Source organism: Coregonus lavaretus, assembly GCF_964263955.1.
Source record: "Coregonus lavaretus genome assembly, contig: HAP1_SCAFFOLD_7405, whole genome shotgun sequence".
NCBI lineage: Eukaryota > Metazoa > Chordata > Actinopteri > Salmoniformes > Salmonidae > Coregonus > Coregonus lavaretus.
In genome coordinates, this window is record NW_028167018.1 from 7,456 (window position 1) to 26,889 (window position 19,434).

The 19,434-nt window shown below is 48.8% G+C and overlaps 1 protein-coding gene across 1 annotated transcript; it reads right to left on the reverse strand.

Moving 5' to 3' along the window:
• Positions 1-609: 609 nt before the first annotated feature.
• On the reverse strand, positions 610-14,737 carry LOC311113970 (ras-responsive element-binding protein 1-like; the record flags this gene model as incomplete). Its single annotated transcript, XM_084189235.1, has 5 exons — positions 610-2,728; positions 10,231-11,010; positions 11,139-11,303; positions 11,622-14,373; positions 14,548-14,737. Coding segments are annotated over 5 exons (4,606 nt in total), but the record flags the coding sequence as incomplete, so codon positions are not given.
• Between the last annotated feature and the right edge of the window lie 4,697 nt (positions 14,738-19,434).

Consider the following 19,434-nt stretch of genomic DNA (forward strand, 5'->3'; position numbering starts at 1 on the left):
TTCACTTCAGTTCATTCTCTCTCTGATTGCCGTAGTAGGTTTGTTTGTATTTTGTTAGTGCCATATGGGCAGTTGTCTGGCGGCGGCTGACTAGTCCAGCGCTCTCTGCTCTCGGTCCGTCAGCCTCCAGCCAGCCGATGCTGCCTGCGTCTTACTGCGCCATGAGGTTTGATTTGTTTGCTTCTGAGGTTTTTTAAAAATATAAAAAGAGAAGAAAGAAGAAAAAACACAGGAAAAAAAGGAAATACTTTTAGATAAACTTCAACCCGGCAAGGTGACATGATTGACATTTGAGTCCCACCTCGGAAAGATGCTCTGGGCTGGGGGGTGGAAGGAGGGGCGAGTGGGGTGGTGGAAGGAGGGGCGAGTGAGGTGGTGGAAGGAGGGGTGAGTGGGGTGGTGGTAGGAGGGGTGAGTGGGGTGGTGGAAGGAGGGGTGAGTGGGGTGGTGGAAGGAGGGGTGAGTGGGGTGGTGGAAGGAGGGGCGAGTGAGGTGGTGGAAGGAGGGGTGAGTGGGGTGGTGGAAGGAGGGGTGAGTGGGGTGGTGGAAGGAGGGGCGAGTGAGGTGGTGAAAGGAGGGGTGAGTGGGGTGGTGAAAGGAGGGGTGAGTGGGGTGGTGGAAGGAGGGGTGAGTGGGGTGGTGGAAGGAGGGGTGAGTGGGGTGGTGGAAGGAGGGGTGAGTGGGGTGGTGGAAGGAGGGGTGAGTGGGGTGGTGAAAAGGGGTGAGTGGGGTGGTGGTAGGAGGGGTGAGTGGGGTGGTGTTAGGAGGCTGCCTGAAGGGAGGCAGCAGGGCTACAAAAGTTCAAGTAGACAAAACCGACAAAAAACTGAGTGGTGTTCCACCTAGAGCACGAGGTGAGTTCTGCATCCAAATAACCTAGCAGAACCACAGGTAGGGCTCTAAGAACACAGTGACGGTTGGTTTTGGAAGACATCTAAAGTAGCCGCAAGGAAATGAGTTGCCACTAAGGGGGAGGTGGACACAACACAAGCCAGACACACTGGTGGTAGTACAGACAGTACAGAACGCTAGAAGGTGACTGTGAGAGATGGGGGGGTACACATATCAAGCCCTTTTGTTCTGGAATAGTACATTTCCGCAAACACCTTATATACCCCAACCTCTCCTGAACGAATAACACACACACAACCACACAATACTCCCACATGCAACATGGTCAACACATATGAAATTAAATGAGAATGATTCTGAAAACAAACAAAAAAAAAATATTCAGGCAAATATTGCCCATATCATCTATGGCAAATAAAGAGAGCCTAGGGGAAGGGGGCATGTTAAAACAAAACGCAAAAGCAGAGATCTCAGATATGGTACGCTATCCATTGTCAAGTCTGTTTTCTTTGATTTGCCTGTCTCCTAACACCAAATTATGTCACAGTTCATTCATGTATTCTCAATACAACCAGAGAGACTGTAGATGTTGGTTATCAGGGATAAGGGATCATGAGAGAGATAGTAAATCAAGATGAAGGGGAGAGAACAACAGTCTTTTTTCAGGACACCTTTGTGACAGGTATCTGCTATAGCTGTGTTTCCAGTTACATAAGTGACTTTATCCCCACTGCTTGTGAACTTACTCAGTCTTTTCTCAGTCTCAGCATTGTTTTTAAGGTACGACTGTGGTTTAAATATACAATAACTGTTCTTTTTTTCTGTCACACACTTGATCATTTAATATAAATCGGTCATGTTAAATTTGATTTAATTTATTGCTTATTCAACGTTCATCTCATAGAATCCAAAAACAATTATGTAATCATCATAAAACGCTATAAAAAATTAGATCCTCCATAGATAAATGTAGATAAAGATATAGCAAAAAAACAAACAAAATAGAAGTAGTAAGGCACTTAGAAACAAGGTGTTTCTTCTTGATTTCATCGTCTTGCATTTTTTAGGAGTACTTCTATCTTATGGCACTGCGGCACATACAGTGGTCCACTGCATAAAGAGAACCAGAGACTGGGGTAGGGAGGAGGGAGCCTCCCTCACTCAACGCCCACCAAGGGAGCTTCGCCAGCGGGTAGGATGTGCTCCAGGGAAGGCTTGGTGTGGATCTCCAGTAGGCCTTGGATGAAGCCTTCCGAGGGGCCATCGGGGTCTTTCTCTGGGGTAGTGGGCTGTGGGGCTGGGGACTCTGTGGAAGATTCTTTGGGGGTTTCTGTTGGCGGTTGAGTGGCTGCATTGTCATCTGTTTCTCTAGCCATTTCAGAGGCTGATACCTCAGCGTCTAGTTCTACAGCTGTTTCAGAGGGGCCGTCTGAGGATTGTTCTACAGATGGGTCAGGAACGGATTCAGAGACTGGTTCCGAGGCCGGTTCCGAGTCTGCTTCCGTGACTGGCTCAACGAGCGGCTCAGCAATGGCCTCTGTAGCGGACTCTGACTGGGCTGGTTCAGTGGTGGACAGGGACTGGGCCTGGAATATGGGGCCCGGCAGAGGGGCCTCTTTCTCAGTTCCCTCGCCTCCCTCCTCCCTGGCCCCTCCGGTGCTTTCGCTCTCGTTCTCTGAAGGGGGGCAGGTGCTGGTGGGGGTGCACTCTCCCTCCTCACTAGCTGAGTCTCCGGCCGGGGCCTCTGCCCCGTTGGCATCAGCTTCTTCTGCCCCCTCGCTACCCCGTGGCTTCAGGTGGATCCGCTGGTGCCTCACCAGGCTGTGCTTCAGGGTGAAGGTGCGCTCGCACGTCTGGCACTTGTAGGGCCTCTCACCTGAAGAAAAACACAAACATGTACATCATTATTTACACCAGAACAGGGACAGGTAAAACATATCTTTAAAGAAGGTAAAGCTACAACAATAAATGCATAAAGAAATAGCTGATAGTATCAACCAGGGGCGCAACTTTCACTGGGGATGGGAGGAGGGACATGTCCCCCCCACATTCTGAAATTACATTTTTGTCCCCCAGTTTTATAATTGGAATGTGATGCAAAAACGATGCAACAGTGTGCTTTAGGACCATGCAGACGCCTCCGAGCGGTCGGGTAGGCTGTTTGGAGTGCCTATCCGACCGGATAAAAAAAAATATATATACTGCTCAAAAAAATAAAGGGAACACTAAAATAACACATCCTAGATCTGAATGAATGAAATAATCTTATTAAATACTTTTTTCTTTACATAGTTGAATGTGCTGACAACAAAATCACACAAAAATTATCAATGGAAATCAAATTTATCAACCCATGGAGGTCTGGATTTGGAGTCACCCTCAAAATTAAAGTGGAAAACCACACTACAGGCTGATCCAACTTTGATGTAATGTCCTTACAACAAGTCAAAATGAGGCTCAGTAGTGTGTGTGGCCTCCACGTGCCTGTATGACCTCCCTACAACGCCTGGGCATGCTCCTGATAAGGTGGCAGATGGTCTCCTGAGGGATCTCCTCTCAGACCTGGACTAAAGCATCCGCCAACTCCTGGACAGTCTGTGGTGCAATGTGGCGTTGGTGGATGGAGCGAGACATGATGTCCCAGATGCGCTCAATTGGATTCAGGTCTGGGGAACGGGCGGGCCAGTCCATAGCATCAATGCCTTCCTCTTGCAGGAACTGCTGACACACTCCAGCCACATGAGGTCTAGCATTGTCTTGCATTAGGAGGAACCCAGGGCCAACCGCACCAGCATATGGTCTCACAAGGGGTCTGAGGATCTCATCTCGGTACCTAATGGCAGTCAGGCTACCTCTGGCGAGCACATGGAGGCTGTGCGGCCCCCCAAAGAAATGCCACCCCACACCATGACTGACCCACCGCCAAACCGGTCATGCTGGAGGATGTTGCAGGCAGCAGAACGTTCTCCACGGCGTCTCTAGACTCTGTCACATCTGTCACATGTGCTCAGTGTGAACCTGTTTTCATCTGTGAAGAGCACAGGGCGCCAGTGGCGAATTTGCCAATCTTGGTGTTCTCTGGCAAATGCCAAACGTCCTGCACGGTGTTGGGCTGTAAGCACAACCCCCACCTGTGGACGTCGGGCCCTCATACCACCCTCATGGAGTCTGTTTCTGACCATTTGAGCAGACACATGCACATTTGTGGCCTGCTGGGGGTCATTTTGCAGGGCTCTGGCAGTGCTCCTCCTGCTCCTCCTTGCACAAAGGCGGAGGTAGCGGTCCTGCTGCTGGGTTGTTGCCCTCCTACGGCCTCCTCCACGTCTCCTGATGTACTGGCCTGTCTCCTGGTAGCGCCTCCATGCTCTGGACACTACGCTGACAGACACAGCAAACCTTCTTGCCACAGCTCGCATTGATGTATATCAATCGTGTATATCAATGATGTCGCTCTTGCTGCTGGTGACTCTCAGATCCACCTCTACGCAGACGACACCATTTTGTATACATCTGGCCCTTCATTGGACACTGTGTTAACAAACCTCCAAACGAGCTTCAATGCCATACAACAATCCTTCAGTAGCCTCCAACTGCTCTTAAACACTAGTAAAACTAAATGCATGCTTTTCAATCGAACGCTGCTGGCACCCGCCCACCCGACTAGAATCACCACTCTCGACGGGTCTGACCTAGAGTATGTGGACAACTACAAATACCTAGGTGTCTGGTTAGACTGTAAACTCAACTTCCAGACTCACATAAAGAATCTCCAATCCAAAGTTAAATCTAGAATCGGCTTCCTATTTCGCAATAAAGCCTCCTTCACTCATGCTGCCAAACATGCCCTCGTAAAACTGACTATCCTACCGATCCTTGACTTCGGCGATGTAATTTACAAAATAGCCTCCAACACTCTACTCAGCAAATTGGATGTAGTCTATCACAGTGCCATCCGTTTTGTCTCCAAAGCCCCATACACTACCCACCACTGTGACCTGTACGCTCTTGTTGGCTGGTCCTCACTACATGTTCGTCGTCAAACCCACTGGCTCCAGGCCATCTATAAATCACTGCTAGGTAAATCCCCGCCTTATCTTAGCTCATTGGTCACCATAGCAGCACCCACCCGTAGTCTGCGCTCCAGCAGGTATATCTCACTGGTCATTCCCAAAGCCAACACCTCCTTTGGCCGCCATTCCTTCCAGTTCTCTGCTGCCAATGACTGGAACGAATTGCAAAAATCTCTGAAGCTGGAGACTCTTATCTCCCTCAATAACTTTAAGCATCAGTTGTCAGAGCACCTTACCGATCACTGCACCTGTACACAGCCCATCCGAAATTAGCCCACCCAACTACCTCATCCCTATATTGTTATTTATTTTGCTCTTTTGCACCCCAGTATCTCTATTTGCACATAATCTCTTGCACATCTAGCATTCCAGTGTTAATACTATTGTAATTATTCTGCACTATAGCCTATTTATTGCCTTACCTCCATAACTTGCTACATTTGCACACACTGTATATATATTTTCTGTTGTATTTCTGACTTTATGTTTTTTTTACCCCATATGTAACTCTGTTGTTTTTATTGCACTACTTTGCTTTATCTTGGCCAGGTCGCAGTTGTAAATGAGAACCTGTTCTCAACTGGCTTACCTGGTTAAATAAAGGTGAAATAAAAAAATAAAAAATGTGCCATCCTGGATGAGCTGCACTACCTGAGCCACTTGTGTGGGTTGTAGACTCCGTCTCATGCTACCACTAGAGTGAAAGCACCGCCAGCATTCAAAAGTGACCAAAACATCAGCCAGGAAGCATAGGAACTGAGAAGTGGTCTGTGGTCACCACCTGCAAAACCAGTCCTTTATTGGGGGTGTCTTGCTAATTGCCTATAATTTCCACCTGTTGTCTATTCCATTTGCACAACAGCATGTGAAATGTATTGTCAATCAGTGTTGCTTCCTAAGTGTACAGTTTGATTTCACAGAAGTGTGATTGACTTGGAGTTACATTGTGTTGTTTAAGTGTTCCCTTTATTTTTTGAGCAGTATATATATATCTATATACAGTGGGGGAAAAAAGTATTTAGTCAGCCACCAATTGTGCAAGTTCTCCCACTTAAAAAGATGAGAGAGGCCTGTAATTTTCATCATAGGTACACGTCAACTATGACAGACAAAATTAGGAAAAGAAATCCAGAAAATCACATTGTAGGATTTTTAATGAATTAATTTGCAAATTATGGTGGAAAATAAGTATTTGGTCAATAACTAAAGTTTCTCAATACTTTGTTATATACCCTTTGTTGGCAATGACACAGGTCAAACGTTTTCTGTAAGTCTTCACAAGGTTTTCAACACACTGTTGATGGTATTTTGGCCCATTCCTCCATGCAGATCTCCTCTATAGCAGTGATGTTTTGGGGCTGTCGCTGGGCAACACGGACTTTCAACTCCCTCCAAAGATTTTCTATGGGGTTGAGATCTGGAGACTGGCTAGGTCACTCCAGGACCTTGAAATGCTTCTTACGAAGCCACTCCTTCGTTGCCCAGGCGGTGTGTTTGGGATCATTGTCATGCTGAAAGACCCAGCCACGTTTCATCTTCAATGCCCTTGCCGATGGAAGGAGGTTTTCACTCAAAATCTCACGATACATGGCCCCATTCATTCTTTCCTTTACACGGATCAGTCGTCCTGGTTCCTTTGCAGAAAAACAGCCCCAAAGCATGATGTTTCCACCCCCATGCTTCACAGTAGGTATGGTGTTCTTTGGATGCAACTCAGCATTCTTTGTCCTCCAAACACGACGAGTTGAGTTTTTACCAAAAAGTTCTATTTTGGTTTCATCTGACCATATGACATTCTCCCAATCCTCTTCTGGATCATCCAAATGCACTCTAGCAAACTTCAGACGGGCCTGGACATGTACTGGCTTAAGCAGGGGGACACGTCTCGCACTGCAGGATTTGAGTCCCTGGCGGCGTAGTGTGTTACTGATGGTCGGCTTTGTTACTTGGGTCCCAGCTCTCTGCATTCACTAGGTCCCCCCGTGTGGTTCTGGGATTTTTGCTCACCGTTCTTGTGATCATTTTGACCCCACGGGGTGAGATCTTGCGTGGAGCCCCAGATCGAGGGAGATTATCAGTGGTCTTGTATGTCTTCCATTTCCTAATAATTGCTCCCACAGTTGATTTCTTCAAACCAAGCTGCTTACCTATTGCAGATTCAGTCTTCCCAGCCTGGTGCAGGTCTACAATTTTGTTTCTGGGGTCCTTTGACAGCTCTTTGGTCTTGGCCATAGTGGAGTTTGGAGTGTGACTGTTTGAGGTTGTGGACAGGTGTCTTTTATACTGATAACAAGTTCAAACAGGTGCCATTAATACAGGTAACGAGTGGAGGACAGAGGAGCCTCTTAAAGAAGAAGTTACAGGTCTGGTGAGAGCCAGAAATCTTGCTTGTTTGTAGGTGACCAAATACTTATTTTCCACCATAATTTGCAAATAAATTCATTAAAAATCCTACAATGTGATTTTCTGGATTTTTTTTTCTAAATTTGTCTGTCATAGTTGACGTGTACCTATGATGAAAATTACAGGCCTCTCTCATCTTTTTAACTGGGAGAACTTGTACAATTGGTGGCTGACTAAATACTTTTTTCCCCCACTGTATATATCTCTACATATACACAGTCAAAGCTTTGGACACACCTACTCATTCAAGTTTTTATTTATTCAAAACTATTTTCTACATTGTCTTTGTGAGACGCAGTGTAGGTGAACGAATGATCTCCGCATGTGTAGTTCCCACAGTGAAGCATGGAGGAGGAGGTGTGATGGTGTGAGGGTGCTTTGCTGGTGACAGTCTGTGATTTATTTAGAATTCAATGCACACAGCATTCTGCAGTGATACGCCATCCCATCTGGTTTGGGCTTAGTGGGACAATCATTTGTTTTTCCAACAGGACAATGACCCAACACACCTCCAGGCTGTGTAAGGGCTATTTGACCAAGAAGGAGAGTGATGGAGTGCTGCATCAGATGACCTGGTCTCCACAATCCCCCGACCTCAACCCAATTGAGATGGTTTGGGATGAGTTTTACTGCAGAGTGAAGGATAAGCAGCCAACAAGTGCTCAGCATATGTGGGTTCTCCTTCAAGACTGTTGGAAAAGCATTCCAGATGAAGCTGGCTGAGAGAATGCCAAGAGTGTGCAAAGCTGTCATCAAGGCAATATATTTAGATTTGTTTAACACATTTTTGGTTACTACATGATTCCATATGTGTTATTTCATAGTTTTGATGTCTTCACTATTAATCCACAATGTAAAAAAATAAGTAAAAATAAAGAAAAACCCTTGAATGAGTAGGTGTGTTCAAACTTTTGACTGGTACTGTATATATAAAAAAAAACTATATATATATATATATATATATATATATATATATATATATATATATATATATATATATATATATATATATATATATATATACACACACACAGTGGGGAGAACAAGTATTTGATACACTGCCGATTTTGCAGGTTTTCCTACTTACAAAGCATGTAGAGGTCTGTAATTTTTATTATAGGTACACTTCAACTGTGAGGGACGGAATCTAAAACAAAAATCCAGAAAATCACATTGTATGATTTTTAAGTAATTAATTTGCATTTTATTGCATGACATAAGTATTTGATCACCTACCAACCAGTAAGAATTCCGGCTCTCACAGACCTGTTAGTTTTTCTTTAAGAAGCCCTCCTGTTCTCCACTCATTACCTGTATTAACTGCACCTGTTTGAACTCATTACCTGTATAAAAGACACCTGTCCACACACTCAATCAAACAGACTCCAACATCTCCACAATGGCCAAGACCAGAGAGCTGTGTAAGGACAGCAGGGATAAAATTGTAGACCTGCACAAGGCTGGGATGGGCTACAGGACAATAGGCAAGCAGCTTGGTGAGAAGGCAACAACTGTTGGCGCAATTATTAGAAAATGGAAGAACTCCAAGATGACGGTCAATCACCCTCGGTCTGGGGCTCCATGCAAGATCTCACCTCGTGGGGCATCAATGATCATGAGGAAGGTGAGGGATCAGCCCAGAATTACACGGCAGGACCTGGTCAATGACCTGAAGAGAGCTGGGACCACAGTCTCAAAGAAAACCATTAGTAACACACTACGCCGTCATGGATTAAAATCCTGCAGCGCACGCAAGGTCCCCCTGCTCAAGCCAGCGCATGTCCAGGCCCGTCTGAAGTTTGCCAATGACCATCTGGATGATCCAGAGGAGGAATGGGAGAAGGTCATGTGGTCTGATGAGACAAAAATAGAGCTTTTTGGTCTAAACTCCACTCGCCGTGTTTGGAGGAAGAAGAAGGATGAGTACAACCCCAAGAACACCATCCCAACCGTGAAGCATGGAGGTGGAAACATCATTCTTTGGGGATGCTTTTCTGCAAAGGGGACAGGACGACTGCACCGTATTGAGGGGAGGCTGGATGGGGCCATGTATCGCGAGATCTTGGCCAACAACCTCCTTCCCTCAGTAAGAGCATTGAAGATGGGTCGTGGCTGGGTCTTCCAGCATGACAACGACTCGAAACACACAGCCAGGGCAACTAAGGAGTGGCTCCGTAAGAAGCATCTCAAGGTCCTGGAGTGGCCTAGCCAGTCTCCAGACCTGAACCCAATAGAACATCTTTGAAGGGAGCTGAAAGTCCGTATTGCCCAGCAACAGCCCCGAAACCTGAAGGATCTGGAGAAGGTCTGTATGGAGGAGTGGGCCAAAATCCCTGCTGCAGTGTGTGCAAACCTGGTCAAGACCTACAGGAAACGTATGATCTCTGTAATTGCACACAAAGGTTTCTGTACCAAATATTAAGTTATTTTCTGATGTATCAAATACTTATGTCATGCAATAAAATGCAAATTAATTACTTAAAAATCATACAATGTGATTTTCTGGATTTTTGTATTAGATTCCGTCTCTCACAGTTGAAGTGTACCTATGATAAAAATGACAGACCTCTACATGCTTTGTAAGTAGGAAAGCCTGCAAAATCGGCAGTGTATCAAATACTTGTTCTCCCCACTGTACATGCTTTGTAAGTAGGAAAACCTGCAAATTCGACAGTGTATCAAATACTTGTTCTCCCCACTGTGTGTGTGTGTGTATATATATATATATATATATATATATATATATATATATATATATATATATATATATATATATATATATATATATATATATATATATATATATATATATATATATATATATATATATATATATATATATATATATGCCCCACCCCCCCCCCACTTTTAAAACCAAAGTTGCGCCCCTGGTATCAACTAGTACCTGTGTGCGAACGCATGTGTCTCGTCAGATCCTGCAGTGACCAGAAGCGTTTGCTGCACACGTTACAGATCTTCTTCCTCTTGTCTGCCTTGCTCCCCGACCCTCTACCCGCCTCTCCTTCAATCTTTGGTTCTGCTGAGCCCCCGTCCTCGTCACTTCTCTCCTCCTTCTTCTCCTCCTCCTCCTCTGAACCGCTGTCCATCACGCTGCCCGCTCCCTCGCTTTCCGGAGCATCCTTCTCTCCCTCCTCCTGATCCTCCTCCAAGGTGGTGGCTGTAGTAGTGTTGGGGAGCTCCTCTGTGGCGGGCCTAATCTCCTCTGTTCCACAAGCCTCTTCGGGGGGTGCACTCTCACACAAGTGTGCCTTCTCGTGGCGAGCCAGGGTGGCGGCGTAGCGGAAGTTTTTCTTGCAGCTCTTGCAGGTGTACTTGGGGGGCTCTTGGTCCTGCTGCTGCTGGGCGTCCGTCACTCTCTCCGGCTCGGCCACCGCTACCACCTTCTCTCCGACCAGAGAGGTCTGGGGCTGCTCGCCTTCCGAAGAGAACTTGAAGTCGATGAGCTTGCTGGCGAAGTTGAGGTCCAAGCTCTTGTTGCTCTGCGAATCGTCGTTGTCGTCATTTTCAATGTTGTTGGGTTGCGGTTCCATCTCCCCTAGCAGCAGCTCAGCAGTGTCTGGTGTTTGGTCTGCGCTGGGCGACTCGGATGCAGAGCTTTTCTGATCGGGGTCCATGCTGCTCAGGTCCAGAGCCTCCCCTGCAGTCTGCTCATTCTCAGAACTCTCTGGAACACACACACAAAATTAACCGGCAAATTACGGATAGATAGGTACAGAATGGTAACCTATAGATCAGACCGTACATTACAGTACATTACAGTACAATACAGTACATTACACTACAGTTTCTTACCAGCACTGTCGTGTGAACCCTCGTCGCCGTCCTTGTTCTTGGACATTTGGCCGTTGCGGCGCAGCGAGCGGTTGGTCACGCCGTGCTTGCGCAGCAGGTGGCGCTCACAGTTGGACTTGGTGGAGAAGAAGGCGTCACATTTGGGACAGGGGAAGGGCTTCTGACCTGTAGCCGACAGCACATTAGAGAAGACTGAACGTCACATTAGAAGTATTAGGGACATGTTGTGGACCCACAGGAAGTTGTAAATATGCTAAATGCAAGCAGTTAGAACCTTTAGAAAACCTGTCAAATTAAGAACCATTTTGTAATTGTTGTATAAGATATACGTTTTCTACATTACTGAACAGTATCTTTCAGGTATCATTGCATTGTTTCAACCAAGCTATTTACGTAGGACTTATTATGAGAGCTGTGTGTTAGGTATTTAGGGAGTTATCCAATCTGTGTGTGTGTGTGTGTGTGTGTTTCCCTATGGCTTACCTGTGTGTGTGAGCATGTGCCTCTGCAGGGAGCTGGCCCAGGGGAAGACCCGGGGACAGAAGGGACAGGTCATCTTCTGCACTGAGTTGGAGTAGGCATTCTTCTTCCCTCCTTTGGACTGGGGCGGCACAGACTGAGGAGGCGACTCTTTCTCCTCCTTCTCCTCTCCCGGGCTCTGTCTCCCCTCGTCCCTCCTTCCAAGCTCCGCCGCCCCCGTCCGCAGGTAGGTGCTGAACTTGTTAGCGTCGGTGGTGGCTAGCATCTTCTCCACGCTGGCAAACTCCCCGCTGGACTCCAGGTCCATGCCGCTGTCTGTGTTCTGCTCAGGCATGGGCACACGGGCAGGTGCCATAGTCTTGTCCTGGCTCACTGGCTTCTTCCTAGTGCGCTTTCTGGATGATCCTTCTAGGGGGACCTCTTCCATCGAGGCTTCAGAGCTGTTGTCGCCCCCAACTAGACGCTCCGGTTCTGTCTGGAGGCCGTTGAGGCCGGCGCCAGCCTTTATATCCGGCGTGGGCTCCCTCTTGAGCAAGTCTGGAGCCGTTGAGACGGAGGAGATGATCTGGGCGATGGAAGCCAGAGGAGGAATCTCTTTCAGGGAGGAGGAAGAAGAGGTCGGTTTGGGCAGCAGGGGCTTGAGACGGAGCGCCCGGCCTGTGCCAGTAGGGGTGCTAATGAGCAGTGTAGAGTGGGTCACTGGGGGGAGCTGGTAAGAGCCAGACTGGGCGGTCTTCAGCTTCTCCTCATAGCTCTTGTCCAGCTGAAGAGCCTGGGCTAAGGCGAGGTGGTCCAGTAAGCTGGGGAAGGGCAGCTCCTTTTTGATCTCTCGGCGCTCCACGCTCACCGGGTCAACAGTGGTGGCGTCTCTCTTCAGCCTCTTGTTAGGGTTCTTGGGGATGGACAGGTCAATAGGTTCCATGGAGCAGTCGTAGGCTGCCGGGCTGACCGTCTCCAGTTTGATCCCAGGAGAACCGGCTAGGCTCCCTGCACCGCTGCTGGTCCCACCCACCCCCCGGCTCTTGTTGGAGAAGTCCAAGGGCTGATCCGAGTCACCAGAGGAGGAGTAGATGCTGAGATCCTCCACCTTGACCGGCTGCAGGGTGGCAGTGGGGGTGGGCGTGAGGCCGTTGAGAGCCAGAGGGCTGCTGGGGCTGGCCCTGGAGGTGGTGGCTGTGATGGCGGGGAGAAGGGTGGCGATGTGCTCCTCGATCTCCCGCTCCTGCACCTCGGGGTGCTGCTTGAGCATGTGGTGGATGCAGTTCCTCTTGGCCAGGAAAGCCGCCCCGCAGCGCCGGCACTCAAAGGGCTTGCGCTGGCAGCCGTTGTGGGTGCGCAGGTGGATCTGGAGAGCCCGGTAGGTCTTTAGCTCCTCACCACAAAAGCGGCAGGCAGTGTCGCCGGCGGAAGCCTGCTCCAAGGGATCCTGGGTGGTGGTCGACGAGACATACTTGATGTTCTTCTCGATCTCTTTCCTCGTGTTCTTCATGTGCTTCTTGCGCAGGTGGCGCTCACAGTTGGCCTTGACGGTGAAAGGGTAGTGGCAGACGCGGCAGACGTAGGGGCGCTCGCCGCTGTGTGTGCGCAGGTGGCGGATAAGGGTGGCCTTGTCGGGCGCCACGTAGTCACAGATGTTGCACTGGTGCGGCAGGATGCCCAGGTGGAAGCGCATGTGCGCCTGCAGCACCCCGGAGTAAACAAACACCTGGTCGCAGAAGCGGCAGGGGTAGGAGGCCTTGACGCCCCCGCGGTTGGCACCCCCTGCCCCCTTCTTCCCCCTGGCCGCCTGGCCCTCCTCTTGTTTGATCTGCAGCTCTGTCGAGTCGTTGGGCACATGGGCGTCGCCCATGCAGTCCGCCTCCATCTGCATCTTCTCCAGGGAGGCCTGGCTGCCCGAGGAAGAGGAGGACGATGACGACGACGATGAAGATGACGAAGATTCTCTGGGCATCTTGAGCAGCTGGCTGGCCGGCGGGGGCAGGCTGGGGCTGATGCAGCCCAAGGAGGCCTGCTGGGTGCTCTGGAGCGGCGGAGGCGTGGAGGCAGCCAGGCTGGAGCGCGGTGCCACCATGGGCTTTGGCTTCAGTGGGGGCATGGGCTTGCAGCCGGCTGCCTGGCCCTGGCCGGACACTCCCCAGTGGGGAGCCTTGGCCAGGGGCGGCAGGAGGCCCATCTGACCGGGGGCGGCCGAGGTCACCTTCAGGATCTGCTGGATGTCAGCCAGCTCCATCAGGCCAGACTCGCCAAACACAGGCTTGACCGAAGCACCACCGCCCGGGTGGAAGAGGAAGCCTGTGGGTAAGGGCTGCAGGGAGAGCAGGCTGAGGGCTTCCCTCTGGGACAGGCCCTGCAGGGACGAGGCCAGGGACGAGGCCGCCACCAAGCCCAGGCCGCCGAGGAAACCCGCAGCCGCAGAATCCGCCTCCTGTGGCTGGGTGGAGGCCGGAGGCTCCACTTGGATGACCCGGATGCTGTCCAGCTGGGCTTGCTGGACCTCATCCGCCGAAGGCTGAACCTTGACCTGGGAGATGTGCTGCAGACCCAGGGACTCCAGGAAGCTGGCCTGCTGAGGGGCCAGGGTTGCTGGCTTCTCCTGGGCGCCCCCTGTGGGTGACGGCTGCTGCTGCTGATGCATGGTGCAGGTCTTCTTGTGCAGGTCCAGGGCCGAGTGCAGGGGGAATCCTTTGTCGCATGCTTCACACACGAAGCGGTGGAACTTGCTGGTGCACCGGCGGAGGTTGGTCTCACACCATACCTGTTGGAGAGACAGATAGGGGGTTAGAGTGTGGAAGAGTAGACTGATATCTCGTGTGATAGATGACCAACATACTACCAGTATCAGTTTCATAATCATAATAATGTGTGGTATCAGTATCAGTAGCATTGTGAGCATTAGCAACATTATTTTGTCCATCATTTCTCCTCTGACCTGGGCGATGTGAGGAAACTTGCAGCAGGAGAAGTCGATGAAGGCCAGGTCGTTGAAGCCAGAGGGGATGGAGGGGTTGTTCTGGATGAAGGGCCGTCCGCCGTGGTCTGTGGGCAGCTGCTTGTGGATGCCAGCATTGTGCCGCAGAAGGCCGCGATGGGTCCGGAAGGAGAGGCAGCACAGGTCACACCTAGAGACAAGACATAGAGAGATGATATATTTAAGCAATAAGGCCCGGGGGGGTGTGGTATATGGCCAATATACCACGGCTAAGGGCTGTTCTTATGCACAACGCAACGCGGAGTGCCTGGATACAGGCCTTAGCCGTGGTATATTGGCCATATACCACAAACCCCAGAGGTGCCTTATTACTATTATAAACTAGTTACCAATGTAATTAGAGCAGTAAAAATAAATGTTTTGTCATACCAGGGTATACAGTCTGATATACCACGGCTGTCAGCCAATGAGCATTCAGGGCTCGAACCACCCAGTTTATAAAAGATGATATACAGTTGAAGTCGGAAGATTACATACACTTAGGTTGGAGTCATTAAAACTAGTTTTTCAACCACTCCACACATTTCTTGTTAACAAACTATAGTTTTGGCAAGTCGGTTAGGACATCTACTTTGTGTATGACACAAGTCATTTTTCCAACAATTGTTTACAGACTGATTATTTCACTTATAATTCACTGTATCACAATTCCAGTGGGTCAGAAGTTTACATACACTAAGTTGACTGTGCCTTTAAACTGCTTGGAAAATTCCAGAAAATGATGTCATGCTAATTGACATCATTTGAGTCAATTGGAGGTGTACCTGTGGATGTATTTCAAGGCCTACCTTCACACTCAGTGCCTCTTTGCTTGACAAATCAAAATAAATCAGCCAAAACCTATGAAAAAAAATTTTAGACCTCCACAAGTCTGGTTCATCCTTGGGAGCAATTTCCAAACGCCTGAAGGTACCACGTTCATCTGTACAAACAATAGTACGCAAGTATAAACACCATGGGACCACGCAGCCGTCATACCGCTCAGGAAGGAGACACGTTCTGTCTCCTAGAGATGAACATTCTTTGGTGCGAAAAGTACAAATCAATCCCAGAACAACAGCAAAGGACCTTGTGAAGATGCTGGAGGAAACAGGTACAAAAGTATTTATATCCACAGTAATACGAGTCCGATATCGACATAACCTGAAAGGCCGCTCAGCAAGGAAGAAGCCACTGCTCCAAAACCGCCATAAAAAAGCCAGACTATGGTTTGCAATTGCACATGGGGACAAAGATCGTACTTTTTGGAGAAATGTGCTCTGGTCTGATGAAACAAAAATAGAACTGTTTGGCCATAATGACCATTGTAATGTTTGGAGGAAAAGGGGGGTGGCTTGCAAGCCGAAGAATACCATCCCAACTGTGAAGCACGGGGGTGGCAGCATCATGCTGTGGGGGTGCTTTGCTGCAGGAGGGACTGGTTCACTTCACAAAATAGATGGCATCATGAGGAAGGAAAATTATGTGGATATATTGAAGCAACATCTCAAGACATCAGTCAGGAAGTTAAAGCTTGGTCGCAAATGGGTCTTCCAAATGGACAATGACCCCAAGCATACTTCCAAAGTTGTGGCAAAATGGCTTAAGGATAACAAAGGTATTGGAGTGGCCATCACAAAGCCCTGACCTCAATCCTATAGAAAATGTGTGGGCAGAACTGAAAAAACATGTGCGAGCAAGGAGGCCTACAAACCTGTCTAAGTTACACCAGCTCTGTCAGGAGTAATGGGCCAGAATTCACCCAACTTATTGTGGGAAGCTTGTGGATGGCTACCCGAAACGTTTGACCCAAGTTAAACAATTTAAAGGCAATGCTACCAAATACTAATTGAGTGTATGTAAACTTCTGACCCACTGGGAATGTGATGAAAGAAATAAAAGCTGAAATAAATCATTCTCTCTACTATTATTCTGACATTTCACAGTCTTAAAATAAAGTGGTGATCCTAACTGACCTAAGACAGGGAAGGATTAAATGTCAGGAATTGTGAAAAACTGAGTTTAAATGTATTTGGCTAAGGAGTATGTAAACTTCCGACTTCAACTGTATAATTACTGTGATTTGTTGTTGTTGTTTTTACTGTACTCTTGCTGTACTTTTACTCTTGTAGTGCTGCATTGTAGTCTGGTGCAAGAAACACAGTTTATAAATCAAATAGTTTGTGTGGATAACCACCAGCGTGGCCTGTGGCAGTGCTGGCCTGGGCCTCGTTAGGCGCTGAGAGGGACAGCTGCTCAGTGTCTCCCACGGCCAGCCCTCTTATCAGCCACCGTGTGGCGAGGTGTCCAACGGGATTACACACAGCTTTATCAGGGCGTGTGTACGGAGACGCACACACCTAATGAAGGACCAAATGTGTCTGAGCGCCTCATGGCCCACCTTCATCCCTGCCTAGACTCACCTCCCCCATCCCACTCACCCAGCCCTCCCCCCCATCCCACTCACCCAGCCCCCCTCAGCCCATTCACCCAGCCCCCCTCAGCCCATTCACCCAGACCCCCTCAGCCCATTCACCCAGCCCCCCTCAGCCCATTCACCCAGCCCCCCTCAGCCCATTCACCCAGCCCCCCTCAGCCCATTCACCCAGCCCCCCTCAGCCCACTCACCCACCCCTCCCTCAGCCCACTCACCCACCCCTCCCTCAGCCCACTCACCCACCCCTCCCTCAGCCCACTCACCCAGCCCCCCTCAACCCAGTCTCTCATCCTCTCATCCCTCCCCTGTGGTTTCACACCTGTGTGCCTGCTACTGTGGGTGTGTGGACGTAACCCTGGGTACACATTCATTGTGTGTGCCTGTGTGTGAGAAAATATTGTGTGTGTGTGTGTATGTGTGTGTGTATGTGTGTGCGCCTGTGGGAAAGTCTGTGTGTGTGTTTTCTGTCTCACACACAGGTCTGCAAGAGCCGTCTAATAGCACAGAGTTTGGCTCAAGCCCAGAGAATTACCCTCCTCCACTGGAATGGAGGCGCTGCCACTACACGTCGCTGCAAGCCGAATGCGTCGTTTCTCAGCTTCTTAGAAACCGTGTACACAGAGGTACCCAAGCCAGCCAGTGCAGCCATATCCTCTTAACTGGCCGTCTCAACCTTTGTGATTAACTGGGATTAGGGCTAAATTTGCAGCACTTACTACAATAATGAGATTGCTGCCCAACTCAACTACAGAAAGGCTGCATCTGTCTTCTTTTCAGTTCAGATAAATACATTCCTGTGTGTGAGTTATGTGCGGCTAGCCAGTCAACCCAAATTGGGGTTGGAGTTGAGTCGCTATGGTGATCTGGAGATTGTGATGTCTCCATGGAAACGGCTCCACCCCCCCCTTCCGTTGTCCAGCTGACCACGTCCCAACGCTTCCCCTCTGTGACTCATTAAACCACCCCCTCACCCCCACTCCTCCATCCCTGGTCCCTCCATCCCTCCCTTTCTGGGGAGAGCCTCCCTGCTGACTCCACACTTTTTAGCCCTCAGGGCCTTGCACCACAGCATCAGTGCCCCGAAGTGAATGTCTTCCCAATGAGGAACAGGCCAACGAGACGGGCTTTAACAGTGTGATGGACAGAGACCACCAGGTGTATTTTACCAGGGTAGAGGGAGGACAGAGGTAATTCGGTCTGTGACCCTAGCATTGACCCCTGACCCTGGTGGGCTTTATGACCACTACTGTCACCCTCATTTTAAATTGTTTTATTAGCCTGTTCCGTTGTTGACACAGGCCTTTTAGTTGCTATGGCAGCATAATTTAGACAGAGCCAGAATGGATTTTGGGATTTATCACCCCACACTCTATTATCAATTCTAACTGTTGATTTGATTGTCACCAAAATACACTATATATACAAAAGTATGTGGACACCCTTCCGCTCTTGCTGCTCGTGACTCTCAGATCCACCTCTATGCAGACGACACCATTTTGTATACATCTGGCCCTTCATTGGACACTGTGTTAACAAACCTCCAAACGAGCTTCAACGCCATACAACACTCCTTCCATGGCCTCCAACTGCTCTTAAACGCTAGTAAAACTAAATGTATGCTCTTCAATCGAACGCTGCTTGCACCTGCCCGCCCGACTAGAATCACTACTCTCAGCGGGTCTGACTTAGAATATGTGGACAACTACAAATACCTAGGTGTCTGGTTAGACCATAAACTCTCCTTCCAGACTCACATTAAGCATCTCCAATCCAAAGTTAAATCTAGAATCGGCTTCCTATTTCGCAACAAAGCCTCCTTCACTCATGCTGCCAAACATGCCCTCGTAAAACGGACTATCCTACCAATCCTTGACTTCGGCGATGTCATTTACAAAATAGCTTCCAACACTCTACTCTGCAAATTGGATGTAGTCTATCACAGTGCCATCCGTTTTGTCACCAAAGCCCCATATACTACCCACCATTGTGACCTGTATGCTCTCGTTGGCTGGCCCTCACTACATATTCGTTGCCAAACCCACTGGCTCCAGGTCATCTATAAATCACTTCTAGGCAAATCCCCGCCTTATCTTAGATCATTGGTCACCATAGCAACACCCACCCGTAGTATGCGTTCCAACAGGTATATCTCACTGGTCATCCCCAAAGCCAACACCTCCTTTGGCCACCATTCCTTCCAGTTCTCTGCTGCAATTGACTGGAACGAACTGCAAAAATCTCTGAAGCTGGAGACACTTATCTCCCTCACTAACTTTAAGCATCAGTTGTCAGAGCAGCTTACCGATCACTGCACCTGTACACAGCCCATCTGTAATTAGCCCACCCAACTACCTCATCCCCATATTGTTATTTACATTGTTATTTATTTTACTCATTTGCACCCCAGTATC